Raw genomic sequence first — 26,522 nt, 5'->3', positions numbered from 1 at the left:
GTGGGTGTGAGGGAGGCCAGCAGCACCCATCCAGGGGCCTTTGTGCCCAGGACGTGCCCAGGAATTGCTGAGGAGTGTTGGAGGCCAGGGCCTCCCTCCCACCGAAGCCCACCATGCTCACCATCCCAAAGAAGCCGGGCCTGTCTTCAGGGACGTGCAGCTCTGGGTACACGGTCTCCAAGAACCACTTGAAGTCCTTACACTGGAGCTTGGCCCGGAGCTGCCGCCTCTCCGTCACGTCCCCAAAGGGTTCCTGGGAAAACAGCATCACAGTGAGTCCCTGCAGGCCCAGTGCTTCCTACACAAGCCCCGGCTCCCTGGTGCTCACTCACTGACGTCGCAAAGCACAGAGACTAAACAGCCACAGGGAGCATCACAGCTTATTTGGGTACAAAATGTACTGGGAACACTGTGCACAGTTTTTTCATGATGTGCCTCTTCCACAAACTTTCTGAAGACCCATCGTGTTGTGTGCCAGGCCCCGTGCAGGGCAAGGAGACTAAAAGAACAGCAGGAGCGGCTGTCACAGAGACGACCCCATTCCCAGGTGCTGTCACGACAGGGAGGTACACACAGGTGGAAGAAGACGCACGGGCTGACGGAGCCCGGGAGCCAAGCCCCGGAGCCACACCGGCACCCTTGAACCCGTGCCTCATCCGTGAACCGTTGATCACAGAGCTCTACCAGCAAAACCTCAATTTTGCCACGACTTACCCCACGGCATTGCCATCAATGCAGGAATATTCACCTCCAAACACGGGCACGTAGCCCCCACCTAACCATGAGTGAGAGCCTTCTATGTGCTCAGTATAGTAAAGCATCAATAAGTAGTTGTGCAGGAAGCGCATGCGCTACCATAAGAACTACTTGTGCAAGTTTGGTTTTATTCATGAAACCACCGGGACCTTTCACACAGCCTCTCCTAATCACAGCAAATGTGCTGCTACAAGAACTATACTGAGTGCTGAGACACAGCTATCCCTCCCCAGCATGTTAAACTCTAAGCACTGAGCAGCGAACTAGTTAACACAATGCAGTGAGTGTGTGTTGGATAGATCTCCAGATTCCTGCTCATTTTCCAGAAGCTCTTTCTTCGATGGGTGTCACTGTGACGCTCAGCCCCTGGGCATTCAGCCTAAAGCTGTATTCAGGGACCCTCTAACTGTCATTCCTTTGGGAATCCTCGGGAACAGGGAGACAGAGGCTCCAGGCTGCTGTCACGGAACAGCAGGTGTTTCTACCTGCAGCCTTGGAGAAGGCAGAGGAAGCAGAAGCAAATGACCCTGGCAGCCCAGGGGCAGAGAGGGCCCAGCCAGGGTCAGGCTGAGAGGCGCCCTGCAGCACACAGGCCCCCTCCTCACAGCTCCCTCTCTCAAGCTCCAGTTTTCTTATCTGCAAAATGAGACTTTTGCTGCTGCCCTGCAGGGCCGCAGTAAGGGCTCAGAATTCCCTCAAGCGGTCAGGGGAGAAGTCTTGGAGCAAGACCTTCTAGTCCACTCAGTGGCTGGGTCACCCATGCAAATGCAGGACACGTGGGCGCCTGTCCTGGGGCATGCAGGGCTGGCCTCCGGCGTGCACAGCCGGCTATACAGAGCCGGTGAGCTGCACTGCGTCTCAAGCCCAAGACCTTGTGGAAAAGAAGGGGCAAATCCCTGGTCCACAGCGGTCCTGAGGCAGACAATAGGGTCCTGAGATCTGTCACCGGAGGGCAGTCTGGTCTGAGGCCCTGGTCCCACAGATTCGAAGGGGCTTGTGCTGGTCTCAGGACAGTGTCGCCCATGTCCACGGGGAGCAAAGCAACAGCTGCACCTTGGTGTCAGCAGGGCCACCTCTGCTGTGTGCAGACACCCAGCTCAGCAAGGCCACCGGGAGGGAGGGCCGCCCCATCCTCAGCTTGCATGACGGATGGGGAGGGAGGGTGGCAGTGGTGGCCTGGCCATTCCCCGGGTCCCCTTCTGTCAGGAAATGGAGGCTCCGGGGTTCTCAGACACTTCAGGGAGGCTAGGAAGAGTTCTGTAGAGGAAGACAACAGATGTTGAACTTACAAGGCAGGTGCGCCCTGGGCCATTGTTTTAAGGTAAAGGCCTGTGACTTGCACAACTCTACCGGCTACACAGAGGAAGTCCATGACACATACACAGTGCATGACCTGTGACGTTGGGCGTTCCTAACCAGCTAGGGTGGCACAGTCAAGCCTCAGGACTTGTGGGTTCTGTGTTTGCAAATCTGCTTGCCTGCTAAAGTTCATCTGTAACCCTCAAATCAATACTTGCGGTACTTTTGCATTTTCACAGATATTCAGGGACAAAAATCTTAAGTTGCGCAATGCTTATATCCCTCGGTGAGGTTGACCAGGGCCAAGCCCTGCCTCCCTGTCTCAGCTCTCCAGGCTCCACTGAGTGCCGTGTTTGTCCCGGTCCTCCTGAGCGCAGTGACCTCCCCAGCCTTTTCGTTCTAAAACAGCCCCCAGCCGGAGTGCTGAGGTCCCGCCTGGGGTTCCCGCACGCAAGAAGCTCCTGCTGTGCCTTCGACAGAAAGCGTGGGTGTCAGATCAGCTTTGCTCAGGCGTGAGGTACAGTGCGGCTGGCTGTGAGCTCCATGCTAACGACTCAACAATACATTAACCAAGGGATTTTAAAACAGACACGTGCACAAAGCAAGGTCTCTAGCGATGGGTTGATCCAAGGAACCTGACCGTGGATTTCCCCTTGGGGCAGTGGCTTGGTATTTCCAGTGTGGCTTTCCCAGGCAGAACAGCTGGGGATGATGAGCATCGGTTATAAAAGGAGGAAGAAAGTTTTCCCATACTCGCACCCTGAGCGCTCAGCGGCTCCTCTGCTTGCTGAGCCGGGCCTGCTACACTGGGAAGGCAGGATCAGGTGCGTGTGTTGGCGTGCAGCTGGCGGGAACTCACCAAGCGGGCACGTGGGTTGCGATGGTAGTACAGCTCCTTGAACTCGTCCATCCACACTTCGGCTGCACGGACACTGTTGGCCAGGGCCTTGTTGCGGGAATAGGGGGCTTGCTTGGGGAAAACATGGCCGACGTGCGAACACGGGTGCGTCTCCAGAGTGCCTCCACACTGCCAGATCTGCACACAGAGTGGGAGGGAGGCCAGGGCAGTGAGCAGGGGAGGAGCTGCCAGGCCACGGGTCCACCGCACGGAGACTGGGCACACGGACTGATGTCACGGTGGACACCGCTCCCACGCTCAGTCTCCAGGGGGCGCACTCACGACACGGCATGCAGGCCAAGAGCGCGGAGGTGGGCCCCGAGTCGCCGAGTCCATGCACTAGAGCTCATGCACTTGACTCAGACACCTCGCTGGGACGTGAGACACGGGCTTGGTTACCTGAACTCCTCGCCACAGAAGAAGGGAAAGCAGCAAGGAGGAAGAGGGGTTTGGAAGAGGGGAAGGGGGAGCAGAGGAGCTCCGAGAGGCAGGCAGAGCAGCCTGACACCTAGGGGAGAGGCAGAAAGAGCGTTAAAATCACACCACGACTCGAGGGGCAGCCAGCCAGGGCCCATTCCACGCTGCAGCAGACGGCTGTGAACAGCGCTCCTTCCCACGGACAGCGCAACCAAGCGCCGCATCTGGTACTTATAGCAGAGGGCGTGAGTCCCTGGAGCAAGGCCAAAGTCTTGTTTATGTAAGAGAGTGGGACACCGGGGACATATTATTAAAAATCTTGTTTCTCTCAAAACACATTTATGGTTTTTTTTCTTTCTATTTATTTATTTCAGAGACCAAGAGAGCTCCCATTTGCTGGTTCATTCCTCACATTTCCACAACATTTGGGGTTTGGGGATCGAACTTGAGAGCAAGGAACTCAATCTAGGCCTCCCACGGGGTGTTAGGAGCCTTTTGACCTGAGCCGTCACGGCTACCTCCCAGGGTCCGCGTGAGCAGGAAGCTGGGCTCGGAGCTGAGGCAGGCATGGAACACGAGTACCCCGATGTGGGACGTGGGCACTCCCAAAAGGTAGCTTAGCCACCAGAACAAACACCTGCCCCCACATAAAGTTTTGATACTTAAAATGAACGATTCTGTAAACTGGAAAATCCACAGAAATGCTAGGGATTTTTCAAAGGGGTTTGTGCCGGGGCCACAGTCAGCAGTCCGTGGGTGGGTTTGTTAGAAGCCCTCGAATCTGCCTGTTCAGAGACGGTGCTTGTAAAGCTGTCGTCTTAACAAGATCCCCCAATGATTCTCATACATGTCCAAGCTTGAAAGTCTCCAAGCTAAACAAAAAAGTGGCATCCCAAGTCGCTAACACAGCCAGGCTCCAGAAAACGGGTTCAGAGGCAGGGGCCTATGGATGGTCCAGTCTCTGCCACTCACTCTGAGTGACTTTGAACAAGTCACGTACCCTCTCTTGGTCTCAGTTCCTCCCCTCTGCAGACAGAGAGAACTAGGTGACTGGCAAGGCCTCAGGTCTATTAAAAAGTATACTTTTAAAAAGCTGAAATAAGAAGGTCTCTAGGACATGTGTGTTGTTATCACATTTTGGGGATCATGGGAGAAACTGGCAATATGCAGGAAAGGCCCACTGGGCTCCCAAAGCAGATTGAGAGAGAGAGAGAGAGAGAGAGAGAGAAAGGGAGAGGGAGAGGGAGAGGGAGAGGGAGAGGGAGAGAGAGGGAGAGAGAGAGAGAGAGAGAGAAAGGGAGAGAGAGAGAACAAACACAGGGTAAGAATAGGTCCACAGAGAAGCCTGGAATACTTACCCTAAAGGAGAATTCGAGGTTCTCTCCTCCCCAAACTTCCATTCCTGTATCATAAGACCCCAGATACTCAAAATATTTCTTACTCACAGCAAACAGCCCACCAGCCATTGTTGGAGACCTGGGGAGGCATGAGAGGCAGGTTTCAGGTGAGCAGCAGGGAGCCGGCACACTCCTGGAACAACCTGCCCACCTTGCAGCCTGTCGTCCCTGCACCCACCCCTAAGCACCCCTCCAGCTGTGCCGGGAGGCCCCGCTGGCCCCCACGGTCCCTGCCTTGGGGAAGCCCACACACGTCTCACCAAGCAAGCCCTCTGTGGGAGCCTCAGCTTGGCCACAGTCAGCCAGGCTCCCGTGAACACAGAGGGGGCCAGGGCAGGGGAGGCCTGCAGGGTAGAGGGGCACTGGTGGCGAAGACGAGTGGCGTGGCAGCCAGCAGGAGCGACGGCCCAGGGCTGGGCAGCAGAGGGCAAGGAGAAGCTACGAGGGAGGGCGTGTCCTCTGAGAAGGCGGCAGGGCCTCCCAGCGCAGGCACCTGCAGGTGCCACCTTCAGGGTGAGCACGGGGCTGTGAAAGGCAGCTCTGGTCTCCTCCGGCCTGTGGTTGGCGAGAAGCCAGCTCCACAGTCAGGAACAGCCCAGGCTTCCATGGGACCACGCGGAGACACAGGGTCAAAGAGCACGTCCCAGGATGGGGGCGCTCACAGCAGTGAGAGCTGGCGGCGGGAGAGCCTCCGGCAGCATGGACTTCCCTGAGCTCCAAGGCCGTGGCCGCCGAGACAAGGACGGAGGCAGTGCCCACGGGAGGGGAGGCTCCGGGCCGCAGCGCAAACACCTTCACAGTGTTCACCCCAGAAACGCAGGAAGTGGCAGGATGCATATGCTCGCTCCTGAAGCCCAGGCCCGCTACGGGGCAGGGAGGTGGACCAAGAGGACTTTGTGTGGGCCAATAGGCTGCATGGGACCCAGGCCAGCCCCCTCCTGCTCTGTGCCCCTGGTCAGCCAGGAACCGAGCCGGATGCCCCTGCGAGGATTCCCACAGAAGCCCGGCTCCCAGCCTGGCTCCCTCCCTTCCCTGATGCCCACTCAATTCCCCCAGTCCCTCCACCTCCGCATCTCTGGAATCCCCTCTCCCGAACCTGGAAGACAGCGAAGGCTCCTGACAGTGTCCGCACCTACAGCCCCACGCCTCCAGAACCTCCCCTCTCTGCAGAACGCCAAGTGCTCAGGTCACTCCTGCCCTCGGCCTTCAAGGCCTTCAAGGCCAGCGTGACTGGCCCCACCCGTCCATCCAGCCTCATCTCCTGACTCTGCCCAGCCAACAGAGGGTCATCTCAAGGATTCAGCCCAACTGCCAAATGTGGGTGCAGACCCAAGTCACCACTTGTAGCCCATACACCAGCAACACAGCTGAAGTCCTGACCCCATACCCATCTCCCGATGGGTCCTGAACTTGCAAGAGGAGGAAGAAGCCAGACTATCGTATCGCTTCCACATCCCAGAATGAGAGCCATGGGCCTCCTTGCACCTGGTTCTATTCAACCCAGACTCACCCACTGGCCAGCACTGGCTCCTCCATTCCACGTCCACCCGCCACCCAGTCCAAAGGAACAGTGTTAAGCCCAGAATTACTGCATGACCCAGCCATGCCATTCCTAGGGCACACACCCAAAAGAACGGAGAGCAGAGCCTCCAACAGATATGAACATGAGTGCCCACAGCAGTGTTACTGGCAACACCCACAAGACAACCCCAGCGTCCATTGACAGGGGCGTGCATCAGTGAAGCGTGGTTTATAGTGCATACTGTGGCATATCACCCAGCCATAAACATGTGTGAAGTTCTGTGGGCATCTTGACAACATTATGCCGGGTGAAAGCAGCCAAATGCAAAAGGACAGATACTGTGTGATGCCACTAACGGGAGGTGCCACAGAGACAAAACGCAGAACACAGGCTACCAAGGGCTGGGGGAGTCTCTGTGTGGGAGGGTGAGAAGGTTCTAGAAATAGCACCGATGGCTGCACCACATTTTGCATGTGCTTCATGCCACCGGACTGCACACTTAAAAATGGTAAAACTGGGAAATTTTGCAATGCGTATTTTACCACGATTCAAAAGTCAAATGAATTAAAATGTCCTAATGTGAAGTCATACGTGTTTGCCAAGACGTTTGGTAAAAACAAGTGGTCTAGGAGAGAAAGCCGACAGCTCCCCACCCTTCCCGCCCTGGGGGCCCTTCGTTCACATGACAGCCAGAGGCAAGGAGACCCCAGAAGCCAACGGCTGACCTGATGACGTCGATAGGGGAGCGCATGCGCAGCCTCTCCCTCTCGGGAACCACATGCCACGTGAACACCAGCCTCCAGTCGAACCCCCCGATCTGGGGCTCCCCGGGGTTCCCCAGGTACTCGAAAGTGTTCCAGTCGATCACATCAATCACGGGGCACACCACTGCCGACTCCTTTTCATGGATCCTGCAACACCCAAGACATCCTGTGGCTCCTACCCGGACAGGTGGCAGGAGGAAAGTTAAGAAACCCGAGGATGAGCACTCGCCATTGTCCTGGGAGCAAGGAGGAACGCCGGACCCAGAAAGGCCTGCTAACCTTATTCAGGGGTCTGTGCATGCCACAGCCCTGGCAGGCGACACTCGCGGGGGATGCTGGCGACACGGGGGAGGGGAGACTTTAGTACAAAAGGCCCCAGGGATTCAACGCTCTCTACCTCCGAACTTAGGACACACAACCAAGCTGGCTGGCCCCACGGGCAGCCTGGGCGAGGAGGACAGGAGCCTGAGTCACGGCTAGAGAGTGCCGTGCCCCACGGGGCTGCTGCTGGCACCTGGGGCAGAACCATCTTTCTGGCTCATACTTCACATGCTCGCAGTGACCACCAGCAGGGCTGAAGCCAGGAGGCAGTCTCCCATGTGGGTGGCAGGAATCTATGACGTTAGTCATTGCCGACTGTTGTCTCCCAAGATCTGCATCGGAAGAAACTAGAATCAGGAGCCAGAGCCAGGTACCCAACCCCGGCACTCGGACGTGGGATGAGGGCATCCTAACGGATATCCTGACCACCAGGCTAACTGCCTGCCCCTGCGCTCGGAGCTTCCTGCATGCCGCAGGGCATACGGCATTCCTGGCCACAAAAGCCAGCAACTCCACCCGCTCAACATTTCCACATTTCCCAGAGCCCCTGGAGGGGAGGGGTTGCTGCTCTGGCTAGGAGCTCCGGGGGGACAAGCTGCCGGCCAGAGTGTCTCAATTCTGGCACACACCAAAGTCTCCGGGGAGTTCTGGAAACTTCCAGAAGCCTGGGTCCCACCCACAGAAAGTCAGATCCAAATGGTCTGTGCAGGGCCGGGCACTGGTAAATCTCCAAAGAGTCTTAGGAGATAACCGGGGAGGAGAGTGCCCTCGTGGACAGCTGTGGGGCAAGGCCTTGGCCCTGGGGAAGGCAGGCAGCTGTGCAGTCCTAGGTGGTATTAGCGCCTCAGCAAGAACCAAGGCGAAGCACTGTGGGGAGAAAGGCAGACAGAAGAGAACAAAAGCCGGGGTGCAGTGGCTGGTGGCCTCTGGAGAGGTAGGTTTGGGGGTTACAGAGGAACTGGGGGTGACATGGGATAGCACCTTGGAAACAGGGACACATTATGGCTTGTGTGGACTTATTCCTCCATAAAATGTGAATATACACAGGGGGAGAGAGTGGATATAAAGACAAATATAATCCAGTCATTATTATGATATTCATTTTTTGCCCTTCTGGTTTTTAAAAGAAATTCACACCAAACAGTCACGTGTCCTGGGCCCGGGGTGCTGTGCCTACAGTGTGCAGCGGATCAGCCAGCCCTGTTGAAAGAAACGCATCAGACGGCGTATTCTCTAGCATGTGATGCTCCAAGACTGGCAATGACATCACTCTCTTGGCTGATGGCACTTCCTGTCTTCCGCAGCAAACTGGGATAAGAAGTACTAATAAAAGCCAGCAGTGACACAGGGTTCCTCGACCGGCTGCCAGCTCCCGCGTGCGGGCGTGTTCTCAGCACCTCCATGCATCCCATCACAGAGGCCTCGGCAGGACACTGCAGCAGATGCTGTCAGCACGCCCGGCTACAGGGGACCTGCCCAAGGGGTATCCGAAGACAGGCACCCCCATGATGAGTCCCCCCACCCCCGGGGGGGGCGGCCCACGCACCTGTGCAGCAGCGGCTCCAGCCACCCCTCGTGGCACTCACAGTGACAGTCAAGGAAGGTCAGCACGTCACCCTTGGCGGCCGATGCGCCCAGCAGCCGGGCACGCACCAGGCCCTCCCTCTTGGTGGCACGGATCAGGCGCACCTTGGGCAGGCCCGACAGCTCATTGGCCAAGCGCTCCTTCAGGTGCTCTGGGGAGGCAAGCAGAGGGCAAGGGTCACTTTCAGGCTCCCAACAGAGCATCTCCCCGGAGCCACTTCCTGTCCCCACAAGAAGGCGGAATAGACACAAGCCTCCTTCACTTTGCCACCAGGGAACTTCCTCACCTGTCTCAGATCCAAGGTGGGAAGTGTTCTGAAGGCTGGGGGGAGAATGTTCTAGAACCATGATTGGCTTCCCATCAAAAAACATGCATACTGCACTGCACACTTACATAGGTGAAATATGCTGTATATGAACACATTTCAATAGAGCTATTACCAAAATACTTTATGGTCTGACTTGTGAACATTAAACAATTAAAAAAAAAATGAGGCCAGCATTGTGGCATGGCCAGTTAAGCTGGAGTTAAGCTGGCTGTGACACCAGCAACCCATATTGGAGCCCCAGTTCAAGTCCTAGCTGCTTTGCTTCCAATCCAGCTCCCTGCTAATGCGCCTAGGAAGGCAGCAGAAGATGGCCCAAGTGTTTGGGCCCCTGTCACCCATGTGGGAGACCCAGATGCAGTTCCAGGCTCCTGGTTTTGGTCTGACCCAGCCTTGGCCTATGTGACCAACTGGAGAGTGAATCGGTGGGTGGAAGATCTCTTTCTCTCTCTGTCTCTCCCTCTCTCTCTCTCACTCTGTTTTTCAAATAAATAACATAAATCTTTTTTTAAAGATTTATGTTATTTATTTGTGAGGTAGAATTACAGTGAGAGGGAGAGTCAGAGAAGAAGGTCTTCCTTCCATTGGTTCACTCTCCAATGGCCACAACAGCCAAAGCTGCGCTGATCTGAAGCCAGGAGCCAGGAGCCACCTGGTCTCCCAAATGGATGCAGAGGCTCAAGGACTTGGGCCATCTTCTACTGCCTTTCCAGGCCACAGCAGAGAGCTGCATTGGAAGAGGAGCAGCCGGGACTGGAACTGGTGCCCAAATGGGATGCCGGCACTGCAGGCGGAAGATTAACCTACTGTGCCACATGGCACCGGCCCCAAATCTTTAAACAAATACAATGAATCATCCAACCATAACTGTTATAAAAACAGGAATTATGTTCATAGGGATTTCCCCAGGAACACTTTACAGATTATGGTAGAAATAACAGCGGCAGCTTCCATTGGAGAGGCTGCTGTGCTAAGCTTGCCCGACTGCTCCTCTGATCCCCAGAACAATCCTACAAGGTAAGTACTAGCATTATCCCCATTTCACAGATGAGGCCAGAGAGGCCAAGTTACTTGTCCAAGGTCACAGAGCAAGCAGGTTGCAGAGCCTCGATTTGAACCTAAGAAATCTGGCTCCAGATCCCACAGGTTAACAGAGCCTTTCTGCTGCCATTTCTCATCTCCATTAAACAGAAAACCTGCGGGGGTCCTTGCTCACCCCAGCCGGTGGGAAAGGAAAGGAGGTGAAAAGAAGTCCCCACAGTTAGCACCAGCCCCCAGCTCTCCGACGCCCCGACCAGGCTCTGAGCCTGGAGGCCAGGCACTCCCTGTGAGGGGTCAGGTGGCAGCAGTGGGAACGGCTCAGGACAAACCAAAATGAGAGAATTTCCTCCCAGGAACTCGGGCTTTGGCTCAACAGGCAACAGCGAAGGGGAAAATCGCACACTACGGTGCAGGGTGCTTCCTACTCCAGCAGGGCCTTTCTCTAATTCTCCTGACACTTAAGAGCTATGCGGATGGATTTTTTTTTATCCTAAATATAACTGCAAATAAGCTGAGGGTAGGAATAAGGCAGAGGACTTTGCAAGCAAAGTCTGGCTGACTGCGAGCCAGTGCTCACCTGGCTTCCCACCTGGGCACGGGTTTGTCCACGCTAATTTCACGTCTGCCCGAGCTGCCTGCCTGCACCCCTTCATCAGGCTCACACTGACACTGCTGAAAAGGCAGAACTTCTTAACTCCTCGCTCCCCTGCTTCTCCAGGGAGCCCAGGGCGACCCCAGGAGGAGAACTGAGCCGTGTCGTAAGGGATTTGCTCCTGCCCGTGGAGGAGCTGACTTTTGGAAGGAATATATTTATAGAGCAGTGCTTTGCTCACTTTGTGGCTGTCAGTGCACCAGGGCTAAGCTCTGCCAGGCACCAGCTCTGGAGGGTACCACCTCATCTCATTCACCAAGCATCCTGCAAGGCAGGAACTATTTCACTCCTGTTTTATAGGGGTCAAGGCCAAGGCCGGAAGCTGTAAAGTCAGGAGGTGGCTGAGGGGATTCAAGGCCATGCAGTGTGGCCCGGAACAGGTGTCCACACAGACAGAGTTCAAACAGCCCTGGAGGAGCAGACGACGGGAAATGAGATGAGCTCTTACTGTGCGCCAGCCACTACATGGCCTCCTTTCTTCCTCACTACAACTCTCCAAGACAGAGGCGGAGAAACCCGTTCACAGGGGGGAAACTGAGGCCAAGACAGTGTCTTATCTAAGGCGCCACCGTCGGACTGCAGTAAAGCTTCCCTCAGACCCAGAAGCCCTCAATGCAGAACCCTGTGCCCACCAGGCTCCACTCAGCACCAAGCCCCCGCCGGCCTGCGTGCTGTGGTGGGCATGGCCCCAACCCCCATGCCCTGTGATTTCTAGCCGAGCACATGACCACCAGGATAGTGGCCACTTTCCCAGCCTCCCATGGAAAAGGTGTGGCCAGACAACCACTTCTGCGCGGTGAGCTGTGGGGGCAGTGCCCTTTAAGAGAAAGGGTGTGGTTCCCCTTCCCCTCCAAACCCTTCTGGCTAACCAGAGTGCACGCACAGGAGGTTTAAAAACACCCTGCCTGGACCAGACAGCCAAGGCAGCACCACGCCCTACGAAGGTGGACACACAGGGCACAGGTGCCAAGGCCCCTGACCCCTGACCTCTGACCCCAGGGGCTGCACCCTGGCCTGGGCTCCTGTACCAGATTCATGGGAGAGATCTACTTCCATCCCATGTGAATCCTCGTCGAGTCTCTGTGAGAACAGCCCCAACACCCCCCCAAGAACACACGAATGCCAGCTTCCAGGACACATGAAGATACCCTGGTGCCCAGTAGCTGCCAGCCCCAGGGTGGCCCAGGGGGTGCTAACTGGGCTGCAAAAGGGCTGAGGCAACCAAGCCCACCACCCGACCTGGCCCCGCAGCCCTGAGATTTCCCCTCAGCTATAGCTGGTCGCCCAAGATGCTCCTGCTGACACGACTCCAGGGACACACCTCGTCCCTACCAAGCCAAGGCGCTGTGTGCGGGCCCTGCAGAAGCCCCTGCACCCCACCCCCACTTCTGTTCTCAGCTCCTGTGGCCACTCTCCATGCAGCAGGCCCAGGGAGCTCCCACACTGACCCTGCCCTCGCCGCAACCCTAAAGCCCTCTGATGGCTCCCACTGGGCTCACATTTAAGTTCAGCACCTTGGGCTGGTCTCCCAGGCCCTACCTGATCTGGCCCTGGCCACCGTACACCCTCACTCCAATGTCACGGTCACATCGGCTGAGGTCGGCCCCAGAAAATTCTCTGCTCATTCCAGGGTCTGGACCACTCTTGCCAAGACCTCCGTAGAGCACTGGGGTGCACAGGAAGCCTGTCTTTACGGGGCTAGTCCCACTCTCCTGCATCACACCGGTCCTCAAGACCCTGCCCCAGGAGGACAGCCTCCCCCCCGGCCCCAAGCCTGCTGTGCCTACCTCTATCGCTGTAGTCATCCACCAGGATCACTTCCTCCAGCAGGATGTCTGGGGAAGTCTCAAGCACGCTGTACACCGTCCGAAGGAGAGTTGACCAGGCTTCGTTGTAAAACGCGATGATGACAGATGTCTTGGGCAGATGGTCATAATCGTATTTCACCTCTTTGCACCTGCAGATACAACACACTTCAGGCATTGAGAGCTCAGGCCAGGCTGGCATGGGGGAGGGAGCAGGATCTGAGACAGGGGTCATGGTCAAGGCCTGCCCCTAGGGGAGGGGGGGGATGACCGGCAGCAGGATCTTCCAGAACCCCACCTGCCATGTGCCACGAGGAGCCTAGAAGATTCCAGAAAGATTCTAACTGTGACGCTCGACAAGCTTTGACTGAGGGATATCGTTTTCATGTTTTAAAGCAATTTTTCAGATTTAAGTCACAAACTAGGCAGAATCGGAAGGGAGGGTCACGCCTGCCTCGCCAGCAGCTCTCCTGTCTGCCCACTCCACGCCAATCCCGCGGCCAGGCCTTGGCTCAGTCTGTTCCTCTGCCTGCAATGCCCCTTCCTGCCTTCTCTCTTTGCCAAACTCCCTGCTCTCTTTTGGAGCAGCTCAGCCCCGTGCTTCTCTGGGAAGCCCCTGGGGCCACCTGTTTGGGGCAGCCCCTGGCTGCTTCATCTCAGCACGTGCCACTCACAGTGGCTCTGCCTCCCATCTCCCAGCCACCAGTAGTCTGTGCCTCCCGATCGTGGACATGGACCTAGTGGAGAATCGTGGCCAGAATATGCATAAACGAACATCCCGGAAGGACTCCGCAGAGGACACTGACTACCTGCCCACGATCCAGCTCCCCAGCTGGAGCTGAACCCTCCCACCTCTGGGAAGGAGCCTTGAATGGCAGTGGCAAGAACCAATACGCTTCCTCTGTTTAGTGGAGTTTGCTGTCACTTTGCACAGCAGGTTCCCTGGTTGACACAGAATCCCACCCTCGGAGCCACGGATGATAAACTCCCGGTGTCATCGGACTAAGGACAGGGTCTACCTCCTGTCCATCAGCAGAGGGCAGCCAATGGCAAGATGGAGGAGGAGCAGAAACCCAAGAGGGACACAAGGGGACACCAGAAAGACTGGAGTTTGCATGCTGGAGGCTGGCCCTAGATATTTGAAAAGGCGATACACTGGGGAAGAGCAGCCAGGCCGTCTGGCAGCTCCAGCGAGGCCTGACAGCTCCCACTCAAGAGGTCAGGCACCAAGTAAAGAAACAAGTCATGAGTCACCAAAAGTGATTCGTGCTGTGAAGAAACACAGGGGGGATGCAAACGAGGGCAGGAGGGGAGTGGGAACGGCAATCCTGGAGGGCCTCTCTGAGGAGAAGACATTTAGGATGAGAATGGGTTGATGAAAGATTCAGTCCTGTGAGAAGCCGGGGAAAAGCCCTTTATGTACACAACCACTTTCTGGGTTTTTTCCCCTTTTTATTTTACTATGAAAAATTTTATACGTACGAAAAGAAGGGAGAATAAGAAACTCTTGGGTATGCATCAGCAACTCTGAATGCATGGTTAGTCTTGGTTGAACTATGTCTTTACCCACTTCTCCAACCCAAGATTATTTTTAAAGAAAATCCAATACATCACAGCATCCATATTTAATTCAATAGTTGAAGCAGGTCTGGTGTAGTGGTTAAGATGCCCACATCCCACACTGCAGTGACGGGTTCAAGTCCCAGTCCTGCTTCAAATTCCAGCTTTCTGCTAATGTGTACACAGGGAGGCAGCAGGTGATGGCTCAAGTAATTGGGTTCTACCCATGTGGAAGACTTGGATTGAGTTCTCCAGCTCCAGGCTATAGCCCCGGCCCCGGCCCAGCCACTTTGGCATCTGGGGAGTGAACCAGCAAATGGGAGATCTCTCTCTCTCTCTTCCCCTGTGTGTGTATGTGTGTGTCTGTCTGTCTGTCTCTCCTTCTCTCTCTCTCTGTCTCCCTTTCTATTTCTCTCTCTGACTTTGCCTTCCAAAAAATAAAATTTTAAATGTTCTTTTTCTCTTTGATCTCATATCAATCTACCTAAAATCTTCTTGCCAAAGGAAATAATCAAATGCCTGCAGTCAGCTTACCATAAAAACTTTTCTTTGTAACATTATTTGTAATCCTAAACAAATGTAAGCAATATCAATGTCCAACAAGAAAAAGAGAAATTATAACATGGCTGCATGAAGAATTGCAACCCATGATCAATAGCACCAATTTCAGAGCATTTGGTGATAAAGGAAAATAGTGATTCTAGAATGTTAAATCAAAAAGCAAAGTCCAAATCTATAAGTAGCCAACTCTAAAAGAGCAACATGTGATCACAAGTATTCACACATAAACAATAAACAATAGAAAGAAATACGCCAAAAATGTTATCAATGGTGATCTCTGAGAAGTGAGATTGCCCCGAGTCTTAATTTGATTTGATTTTTTCTGCATATTTTGATTTGACTTGATATCTTTCTGCACTCTACGGTGAACATGCATACTTTTTAAAATCACAAAGATTATTTTTCCAAAGCTCAGTCATCCGTCTGTAGCCAATGCTTTCATTGACAATAGCTTCGCATTCTGCCCTTTGCTTTCCTCCCAGCCTGGTTTGATTTCTGTCTCTTTCTTTCAACATTCCCTAAAGGCATGTTCTTTATGAAGCTCAACATACTCACCCAGAACGACTCTGAGCTTGCAACCAGGAAACACATTTCCTCTTTTCCCTAGCTGCTAAAAGCTGTGTACCTTTGATGAGATAAACGCAGCCGTGCGCTACTCCAGGTCTCTAGGCCGCCCTTGGTTAGCCCTGCGAGGGGCCGTTCATTTTGGTTACCTTTTCACACAACCAGCTGTGAGTTTCACGGATCATTTCTCTTTTCTCAGTCTCCGTTTTGTTTAGTTTCACTCTGATCTTTGCCATTGCTCCCCTCCTAGAAACTTGGGGCTGGGTTGGTTCTTGCCTCTCTAGTTCCTTGCATGGCAGTGATAGGTTGTTTACTTGAAATCTTTCTGGTTTTTTGATGAAGGCACTTACTGCTATCAACTTCCCCTAGTACTGCTTTTGCTGTGTTCTACGGATATTGGTGTGTTATTCTCACTCTTCATTTGTTACAGTAAGAAGCCCAGAGCTACCTTCCATGCCAAATCATAGTAAGACATCGTTTGGCTAAGTTCCTGGGATGTCCCCAGGGCTCTCTGAAGATGGGGCTATTTGTAAGTTGTGTGGTGCCTGTTTTCTCAGCATGATTTGCACTGTAACTGCTAACACCACCGACAGGATCGAGTGGCAGCCACAAGATAGACATCGAGCTAAACATTCTGCAGGTGTTATTCCACTTAACTTCCTCATCAACCTCCTGTCCGAGGACCAGGCACTCCCACTACTATAACACATGTCTTCACATTCTACAGAAATAAGTGGAGTGGTAGTGCCTCCTGGTCTGATTTATTCACATATTAAGGGCATCAAATGCATGTCTTTCCTTCGTGCCACACGTCAAGGAGATCAGCAGGTGCGCTGCGTGTTTCACCTGCCTGGAATCCTTTCTCCTTTCCTCACGGTGCTGCCCCCTGGTTCTCTTTCAAGAACCCATGCGTCCCTGACCCTCCACCTTTCTGGCTTGTGATGCGCAGGACACAAACACAAGTGCACACACAGACACACCCCCAAGCCCCTGGGAAGGTTACATGCCTCGGGCCTGACCCATCAACATCCTCTAGCTCACCTGCGTCCCTGAATCCAGACGAACCTGAACCTATGCCAATTCCAAACTTTTCTAGGATAGAAGGCAATATACATTCTTTTTTACTTGAGTCCTTTTGCATAAGGTTTTCTGTTACTATCAAACAAAAGAATCTTGATCAATACATAAAATAAGTTTTTTTAAAATAAACGTAGAAACTATTTCTGGTAATATGGAAGATTAAAATTTCTTGCAGCACTTGTGGTATAAGACACTCCCCAAATTCTTTCTTTTTTATGATTTATTTTGGGGCTGGCATTGTGGCATAGCGGGTTAAGCCACCACCACCTGCACATTCCATATGGGCACCAGCTCACGTCCCAGTTGCTCCGCTTTCAATCTAGCTCCCTGATAATGTGCCTGGAAAAGCAGCAGAGGATGGCCCAAGTGGTTGGGCCTTTGCACCCACATGGGAGATCCAGATCAAGTTCCTGGCACCTGGCTTCTGCCTAGCTCAGCTCTGGCCATTACGGCCATTTGGGGAGTGAACCAGCAAATGGAAGATCTCTCTCTCTCTCTTCTCTCTCTTCTCTCTCTCTCTGCCTCTCTGCCTTTCTCCCTTTCTCCCTCTCTTTCTCTCTTTCCACCAAATGGAAGATCACTATCTCTCTGTCCCTCTCTGTCCCTCTGCCTTTAACATAAGTAAATAAAAAAATTCTTAAAGTACTTGAACCAGAGCTCATATGGGGTGTCAGTATTGCAGGTGGCAGCTTAACCCACTGCACCACAATGCCACCCCCAACCCCTCAAAAACATTTTTTTGATAAAGCTTTTCTTAGGAGAAGGAATTGTGACAGCAGATAAAGCCACCACTTGAGATACCCATACCCATATCCGAATGCCTGGCATTAAGTTCTGCCTCTGCTTTCAACCCAAACTCTTCCTGCTAATGTGCATCCTGGGAGGCAACAGTCGACGGTTCAAGTATTTGGACCCCTGTCACTCATGTGGGAGACCCAGATGGAGTTCAGGCTTCCTAGCTTTGGTCTGTCCCGCCCCTAGTTGTTGTAGGCATTTGGGGAGTGAAAGAGCACACAAAGACATCTCTCTCTCTCTCTCCCTTTCTCTCTCACTCTGCCTTTCAAATAAATAAAATAATCTTTTTTAAAAAGTTTCATTTATTTTATTCAAAAGGCACTGTTACAGAGAGACAGAGATTGAGAGATCTTCCATCTGCTGATTCACTTCCCAAATGGCCACAATGGCCAAAGCTGGGCCAGGCCAAAGCCAGGAGCCAGGAGCTTCTTCCGGGTCTCCCATGTGGGTGCAGGGGCCCAAGCACTTGGGCCATCTTCTATTGCTTTCCCAGGCAATCATCAGGGAGCTGGATCGGAAGTGGAGCAGCCGGGACTCAAACCAATGCCCATGTGGGATGCCAGTGCTGCAGGCAGAGTCTTAATCTACTACATCACAGCATTGAGCCCACTAAAATTAACTTTTAAAAATTCCCCTTAAAATCTTTCTAATGTATGGTTCAACTAACAGGTAAGATGAAGTCCTCAGAGTCCAGTTACAAGGAAACACCAATCTAGATATTAGAATTATTGGACATATAGCATGAAACAAGTAGCTTCGTGGGTCTAAATCAATAAAAAAAGGACCACAAATTACTCACAAAGAAACAAGAATGACATGCAGGTTTGACTCACTGTGGACATCTCACAGCAGGGATATAAGACAGGGGACCATGGAGTAGTGACACCAAATGCCAAACCAGCAAACTGGAATTAGATCACCAGCAAAGCTCTCTCTCAAGAACAAGAGTCAAACAAAAACATTTCCAGTTTAACAGAACAGAATTTGCAGCAATAGACTCCCTTACAGCAATTAATACATGATATACTTCAGAGAGATCTGACTCGGGAAAGAATGGTGACTACTAAAAATGCTAAACTCATGGATAAATACAAACAAATATTGCAATCAAAAAATACTTAATTCATTCATTTAAAAAGCAAGACAGAATTAAAAAATTAGAACAAAATGGCATACAAATCGGGAGGGAAGCTAAATGATGTTGAAGCATTCTAAGGTTGACAGTTGCTGACTAACTTTAGACTTTGGTAAGTTAAATGTGTCCTTTAATATTTACCACTAAAGATAAGAAATAGATAAACAAACAAACAAACAAACAAAAAACCATGTAATTTAGTAGAGACAGAAAATGGACCAAGAAGGCAGGGGAAATCTCTAGCAACTCAAAGAGCAGCAGGAAAAGAGGAAGAAATGCCATTAAACAAACAGGAAACATAAAATAAGATGGCAAATGGAATTCAAACATACCAGCAGACCCAAAAAATATAAAGGGATATAACTATCTAGTTAAAAGACAAAGGCTGATGGTGCAGATTTTTTTAAAATGACAACACAAAATCCAACAGAATGTTATTCAGAGACAATTCAAAACCACATGGCTCAAAGGAGGAGGTACTTTTCTCTGAAGGGAGGAGAGAACTCCTCCCTTATGGCCCTGTCTAAATACTGACAGAGTCTGTGGACTCAAGAGGCTTCCATAGCCTTGGCAGCTCAGGACAAGAGCCTCGGGTGATCACTGACGTCATAAATAAGAGTGTCAATTGTTAAATCAACAACAGGAGTCACTGTGCACTTACTCCCCATGTAGGACCTCTGTCCTTAATGTGTTGTGCTATGAGAACTAACAGTAAAACTTGTCTTCAGACAGTACTTTATACTTTGTGTGACTGTGTGGGTGCAAACTGTTGAAATCTTTACTTAATATAGAGTTGATCTGTATACAAAGATAATTAAATACATGTCTTAAGGAAGAATGGGATGGGAAAGGGAATAGGAGGTGGGGCAGGAGTGAGGGTGGGAAGGTAGATATGGGGGGAAGAACCGCTATATTCCTAAAGCTGTACCTATGAAATGTGCATTCATTAAATAAAAGCTTTCTAAAAAAAACCATATGGCTACAGGGAGTGGGCATTTAGCCTAGCAGTTAGCATGCCTGCATCCCACACGGGAGTGCCGGGGTTCAACTCCTGGCTGCAGCTCCTGACTCCAGCTTCCTGCCAACACGGGCGTTGGGAGGCAGTGGTGATGGCTCAAGCAGTTGGGTTTCCACCACCCACGTGGGAGACCTGGATTGCACTTTCAACTCCTGGCTTCAGCCCCAGCCATTGCATCTGAGAACTGAACCAGGTGATGGGAGCTCTCTGTCTCTGTCTCTCTGCCTCTCAAATAATTAAATACACATTTAAAAACATATGGATATATAATGAGTGAAGGAAAAAGGATGGGAAAAGCTATCGTGAAAATACTAACCACAGCTGAACGTGTTCTGCAGATCTGAAATCCTGACCACGCTGACCAGCCCAAGATGGGGCCAATAAGAATAAAATAAAATAAAACTTCCTGGGAAAACAAAATAAACATCAGTCTAACCTCCACACTGTGTGAAACAATTTTACAAAAATAATGTTACTGGGGCCAGCACTGTGGCGCAGCGAATAAAGCCACGGCCTGCAGTGCCAGTATCCCATATGGGTGCTGGTTCGAGTCCTGGCTGCTCCACTTCCGATCTAGCTCTTTGCTATGACCTGGGAAAGCAGGAGAAGATGGCCTAAGTCCTTGGGCCCCTACACACAGGTGGGAGACCCGGAAGAAGCTCCTGGCTCCTGCCTTCGGATCAGTTCAGCTCCAGCCATTGCGACCATTTGAGGAGTGAATCAGTGGATGGAAGACTGACTCTCTTTCTCTCTCTGCCTCTCAAGTAAATAAGTAAATCTTTAAAAAATTTAAAAATAATGTTATAAGACCACACCAACAGGCTATCCTTCAGCAAAGAGAGAGACAGAGAAATCTTGTCAACTTATTCTCCTACCTACAAGACACACTTTTGCTGCAATATCTGTTTAGAACTACTTGAAGACTCTTCACCATCCCAGCACCCAAATGCTGATCTCTGAAACTCAGATACACATCTGCAATTATAACATTAACAAGGCTAAAACCAGGTACACCGCCATCTGCAATGCTGGGCTCCCATATGAGCACCAGTTCAAATTCTGGCTGCTCCACTTCTGATCCAGCTCCCTGCTAATGCACCTAGGAAGGCAGCAGAACACGGCCCAAGTGTTTGGGCCCCCACCACCTACCTGGGAGACACAGATGGAGTGCCAGGCTCCTAGCTTTGGCCTGGCGTTGGCAGCTATTTGGAGAGTGAATCAGTGGATGGAAGATCTCTTTCTCTCCCTCTTCCTCTCGCTCTCTGTAACACTTTCATATAAAATAAGTAAATCTTAAGAAAAAAAAAAAAAGCCGGTGCTGCGGCTCACTAGGCTAATCCTCCACCTAGCGGTGCCGGCACACCAGGTTCTAGTCCCGGTCGGGGCGCTGGATTCTTTCCCGGTTGCCCCTCTTCCAGGCCAGCTCTCTGCTGTGGCCAGGGAGTGCAGTGGAGGATGGCCCAGGTGCTTGGGCCCTGCACCCCATGGGAGACCAGGAGAAGCACCTGGCTCCTGCCATCGGATCAGCGCGGTGCGCCGGCCGCAGCACGCCGGCCGCAGCGGCCATTGGAGGGTGAACCAACGGCAAAGGAAGACCTTTCTCTCTGTCTCTCTCTCTCTCTCACTGTCCACTCTGCCTGTCAAACAAAAGAAAAAGAAAAAAGAAAAAAAAAAAAGCTAAACCCAGAACAAGTGGTCAAGAAACACAAACACCTGTGTATTTATCACATGCTTTGCTGGCCAGGGGGTCCCTGGTCTCTGGCACGGCACAGCATGATCGGTGTCCCATGCAGGGCAACCCCACACGTGGAAAATGCACAGCCCCCAGGGCGCTTCCAGGTGCCCTCGGTCAGAATGCAAATGACAGTGCCGTTACAGTGATCACCTCACCGCCCTTGCATTCTATGAAAACTAATAATTTTTCTTTTTCAAATGTTGGTGCAACACTACAGGGTGGGTAGCCATGATCCAAAATGCTTGGGATCAGAAGTGTTGCAGATCGGGTTTTTTTTTAGATTTTGTAATAATTTTTTTTTTTTCAGATTTCAGATACCTTAAGGGAAGAGACAAAAGTCTTAACAGGAAGTTCACTTATGTACTATATACAACCAGTACATATGGCCCGAAGGCAATTTTATACAATATTTTCAGTGCACCTGCGTTTTGACTGTGACCCGTCATGAAGTCAGGGGTGGAATTTTCCATTTGTGGCATCACGTATGTGCTCCAAAGCCACCGATTTTGAAGCATTTCAGATCTCTGGATTAGGGATGCTCAACCAGTATTAGCAACGACTTCCTCCTAGCACACTTCCCAAGTTACTGAGAGGTCATCACTAGTTTCAACTGCACTTGACCTATTAATCATCCCACTTCGCCTAACCCTGGTATTCTTCCACACCCTCCAAACCACCTTCTAAAGCGCCTGAGTCAGAAATCCACAGGCTCCAGGTCAGTAGCTTCCAATCAGGGTTGCACATCAGACGCAGCTTGGGTTTTACCCACAGAAATCCTGGTTTCACTGTTCAAGGAAAGGGCCATGGCGTCAATATTTTTATAAAAGTCCCCCAGGACCACCGACTCAGCGGTGTGGCCCTCTACTTCGCGCTGCTGTCCTCCTGCTGCCCACCAGGATCAAATGAGATGGTGTCTGTGCAAACGCCGCAAAGCCTTTACTCACTGTACTTTGTGCAAGGATTCCACACCCTCCTTACCCTTCTCCTAAATTCAGTCCTGTAACTAACAGAAGTAGAGCAGTGCTCTAACCCACTGGCCTGAGAATGAGATTCACCATGGCAGCAGGGTCTACACTGGGTTGCACATCGAGTCAACACTCAGAAAAGTCTCTGTGGGTCCAGCATGGGCAGACACAGTGCCAGGCCTTGCGGACACTGCAGAGCCAAACCAAAGGGTGCCTTGCTTGCTCCCGACTCCCTGCCCTCGTAACACGCTTACGAGCTGTAGCATGTGGGCCTAGGCATATGCTCACAGCTGAGTATATTCTTACCCACACACCTGTACACACGTTTCAAACCTATTTCCACACCTCGAAAAGTCTAGAAGGGTACACAGCGAACTGCTAAAGACTGTTCTTCCTGGGCGCTAGGCTTATCATTGATTATTTTTCTTTAATGCTTTTATCTGCACTAAAATTTCTAAATGTGTATTGCTTTCATAATTAAAAGAAGTAAATAATCGTATCCACCCCAAAAGGGAGAAACTTAGTAGCTGTATCCATAAAGGACCTGAGTGCAGGCCAGTGCTGCTGTGGGACCCACCTGAGGGCCTGACCTTGACTCTGGTTAGAATGGGTGCTCTCCCAGGCCCTCCCTCCCGTAGCACCCAAGAACCTAACACCCCTGTGCTTATTAAGTGGGCCCTTGGCCGGCGCGTGGCTCACTAGGCTAATCCTCCGCCTTGCGGCGCCGGCACACCGGGTTCTAGTCCCAGTCGGGGCGCCGGATTCTGTCCCGGTTGCCCCTCTTCCAGGCCAGCTCTCTGCTGTGGCCCGGGAGTGCAGTGGAGGATGGCCCAAGTGCTTGGGCCCTGCACCCCATGGAAGACCAGGAGAAGCACCTGGCTCCTGCCTTCGGATCAGCACAGTGCGCCGGCCGCGGCGGCCATTGGAGGGTGAACCAATGGCAAAAGGAAGACCTTTCTCTCTGTCTCTCTCTCACTGTCCACTCTGCCTGTCAAAAAATAAAATAAAATAAAATAAGTGGGCCCCAGCAGCACCCCGGACCTGTGCTGTGCACTCAAGTCTGCCATTCCAGTCTCCAGGACTAACCTCAGTCAGCTCCCCACGCCCATATGAACTACAATCCTCCCTCGGAGCCACAGTTCCACTCTCCCCAAGCTCAGCCACCTGCTCAACCAGTCTGGAGATATTAAAGGGAGAATTCCAGAAGTAAATAACCCATACATTTTCAACTGCGCACTGTTCTGAGTAGCGTGATGGCATCTCACACCACCTGGGTCTGTCCCGCCTGGCGCACCTGGGTCTGTGATCAGCCTGTTGGTGACTAAGGAGCTGTCTCGATTATCAGATGGTGACATCACAGTGCCCAGGATATGAAGAATTCAGTACCATCCAAGGTTTCAGGCATCCACTACAGGTCCTGGAACATATCTGATGGGGATAAGAGGGGATTACTGCATAATAACAGTGGGACCCAGGGCCAGCATTGCGGCACAGCAGGCTAAGCAGCCACCTGCCACTTCACCGGCATCCCATATGAGCGCCAGTTCAAGTCCCACCTGGTCCACTTCTGATTCAGCTCCCTGCTAATGCGTCTGGGAAAGCAGCAGATGATGGCCCAAGTACTAGAACCCCTGTCACCTATGTGGGAGACCTGGATGGAGTACCAGGCTCCTGGCTTCTGCCCAGCCCTGGCCATTTTGGCCATTTGGGAGAGTGAACCAGCAGGTGGAAGATCTCTGTCTTTCAGACGAATAAATAAATCTTAAAAAAAAAAAAAAAAAAAAGTAGACTCCATGCAAGGCCCTGACCCTACTGACCACACAGAACTTCCCACTCAAAGCCTGGCCTGGCTGAGACCCACACAGCTGGACAAGAACAACTCAACAGAGCTCACACGGGGCTTCGGAGCCAGGAGGCATTCACACTCCTTATCACGCTGGGCTTGGATTAACTTCCCAGGGTGACTGCAGCGGCAGGCTCTAGAAGCAAATCCTGATAGGACACAGGGCAGCTGCGTCACCATGGAGACAGGCTAACACAAGCTCCACAGGTCATCCAGGGTGTTTCAAAGAGATATTCACAACGTGACAATAAAGGAAGTTGGTTCCGGAAAAGAAAAACTTTGCAATCAATCCCTGGGTGTTTCTCAAAAGTAATCCGAGTCTATTCCTGGCGGCAGGAAGAGGAGGAGGAACTCCCAGGAAAAGGGTACACGGCACGCTCCTGGGGTTACTGCTTGTTTCATTCCTGGGTTAAGCTCCTTCCAGCCGCTCTTACGAGTTCCCTGTTTTGCAGATGGGGCTCAAAGACGCTAGTGCACTTGCCTGAGTTCACACAGCTAATGAGCAAAAGAACCAAGATTTCATCCCACAGGGGTTAGGGTTGAATCCTGGGTCTGACCTCGCCCCGGCGGGCACCCATGGGGTTTCAAGGAGCAAAGGGTCAGGAGACTGGTGGGTGGGAAAAGGGGAAGTCACTGCTGACCCTGATGGAGTTTTGGTCAACAAGATGAATGGCGACAAAATACCCCAGGCAGAAGCAAGGGGCCAGGCAAGAGCAGGTGCCCCGGAACAGGAAGGGCACTGAGGTCCAAGGGAATCCAGGCTTTGCCACCTGGGGCAGAGGTGGGGGCCCCTCCCCAGCATGCACCATCTCTCTGGACAAGGTTCCAGGAAGCAAAGCCCTCAAAACCCCGACTGAGACCAGCTCAAACCAAGCACTCACAGGCCAGTCCACAGAGGCCAGTTCTACCCCTTCCCAGCTGTGAGGGCCTGTGAAAGCCACCTGTCCCTTTCCACACCTGTAAAGCAGGCATGGCGCAGAGAGGAGAGGGGTGGAGGCTGCCAGGTACACACGGCAGGCTGCCCCCACCAGTTCCCAGGGGTGTTCTTAGCCTGTTCTCTGAGCCCCCTGTTCCTCTGTAAGGAGGAGACTCAAGTGGGAGCCTGGACCACCCCCACCAAGCAGGAGGGAAGGAGAGACAAGGCCAGGAGTCCCAGGGGCACAGGTGGTGGCAGGTTCCCCACCTAGGATGGACCACAAGCTGCCCAGCCAGCAGCTCCTCCAGGAACTAGGCCTGCTACCCCCTCCCCCCCCCCCACGGCCCCCCCTCCCCCCGGGGCAGTCCTGCACCACCCACAGGAGTGAACTGCAACAGTGCTTTCCACAGCCACTCCCGCCTGCCTCCCTCCACCCTCGGCTCAGCAGTCAGGCTTCGGGGCAACGTGGGGACACAGGAGGCCGGGCCCGCCAGCCACATCCAGCTGCCTGCCCCATCCTCCCTCTTCTCCAGTTCCTTCGGTGGCCCTGGGCACACTCACAAATGAATGAAGCCTAGGCCGGCCTCGAGGAGTCGGTAGCTTGGCAAGGCACAGGGGGAGGCACAACCGAGCTGCGCCTTGTGTGCCTGACCTTACACTTGTCTGCCAGGCCAGAACGCCCACTTCCCTGGAGACCCGGTAGCACGCTCGTCAGTTTCTGAGATCTGTCCTATTTCCCTGTTCTTAACTTTCCTGCCTTCCCGCCTACAGCCCCTCCTTCCCAGCAGCCCATCAGACGCGCGGTGCCCGAGTGTCCAGAGAGCCCCGCTCCACCTGCCACATCACCAGGGGGAGAAACTGAGGCCTGCCGGGACTCACAGCGGGTTCCAGCGCTCGGGCAGGCGGCGGTGCAGCGAGATGCGGTCGCTGAGGTAGATGTTGATTTGGTGCAGTCGCACGCTCTCCTCCTGCAGCCGCCGCTCCTCGCCCTGCAGCTGCAACCGCACCGCCTCGCCCCGCGCGCCCAGCGCGTCCGCGGGCACCGGCGGCCGGGGCAGGACTGGTTCCCGCCGTCCCGGGCGCGGGGAGCTTGGGAGGCTCGGCGGTCCCGGCTCAGCGGCCGCCGTCCGGGCTCCGCGCCGCGCCCGCAGTACCGAGCTCAGCCCGGCCAGCGCCAGCAGTGCCAGCAGCGCCAGCAGCGCCTCCCGGCCCCGCCGCAGCCCCCGCGGGCAGCGCCGCCGAGCCGCGCGCCCCCACATGCGCCCGCCAGCTGCGGCCAGCGGTCGGCGCCCCGAGGCGGCGGCGGAGGCCGGGACCCGGATCCCGGAACCGCCGCGCCGCCCCGCCCCCGGCCCGCCCCACCTGCGCGCCGCCCCCTTCCCGCCCCGGGGCCGCCGGAGCGCGGCTCCGCCACCTGGGCGGGCGGCTGACGGCGCCGGGGTCCCCGCGGGGCGCTGCCCGGGCCTGGCCCTCGCTCCAGAGGGAACTCGGCGCCCGGCACGTCGCGGGCGTGGGCTGAGCGCGCCCCTAGGAAGTTCACTGCCGTGATCTCGCCTGCTCTCTGCGCA

The 26,522-nt window shown here is 53.3% G+C and overlaps 1 protein-coding gene across 1 annotated transcript in view; it reads right to left on the bottom strand.

The window, feature by feature from the left end:
• GALNT12 (polypeptide N-acetylgalactosaminyltransferase 12) overlaps window positions 1-26,282 on the bottom strand; it is a 33,690-nt gene extending 7,408 nt beyond the window's left edge. The window contains exons 1-7 of the mRNA XM_051843691.3: window positions 25,834-26,282; window positions 12,765-12,934; window positions 8,921-9,110; window positions 7,015-7,200; window positions 4,729-4,846; window positions 2,915-3,091; window positions 122-253 (exon numbers count right to left, since the gene is read on the bottom strand). Coding sequence (XP_051699651.1) covers window positions 122-253; window positions 2,915-3,091; window positions 4,729-4,846; window positions 7,015-7,200; window positions 8,921-9,110; window positions 12,765-12,934; window positions 25,834-26,213 — 1,353 coding nt within the window. The 5' untranslated portion in view covers window positions 26,214-26,282. The remainder of the gene's footprint in view (window positions 1-121; window positions 254-2,914; window positions 3,092-4,728; window positions 4,847-7,014; window positions 7,201-8,920; window positions 9,111-12,764; window positions 12,935-25,833) is intronic.
• Between the last annotated feature and the right edge of the window lie 240 nt (window positions 26,283-26,522).

The sequence above is a fragment of the Oryctolagus cuniculus genome, chromosome 1 (assembly GCF_051225735.1).
Source record: "Oryctolagus cuniculus isolate XC-2025 breed Fujian yellow rabbit chromosome 1, ASM5122573v1, whole genome shotgun sequence".
Classification (NCBI taxonomy): domain Eukaryota; kingdom Metazoa; phylum Chordata; class Mammalia; order Lagomorpha; family Leporidae; genus Oryctolagus; species Oryctolagus cuniculus.
The sequence above is the reverse complement of the archived record's forward strand: the minus strand, read 5'-3'. Positions and strand labels throughout refer to the sequence as shown.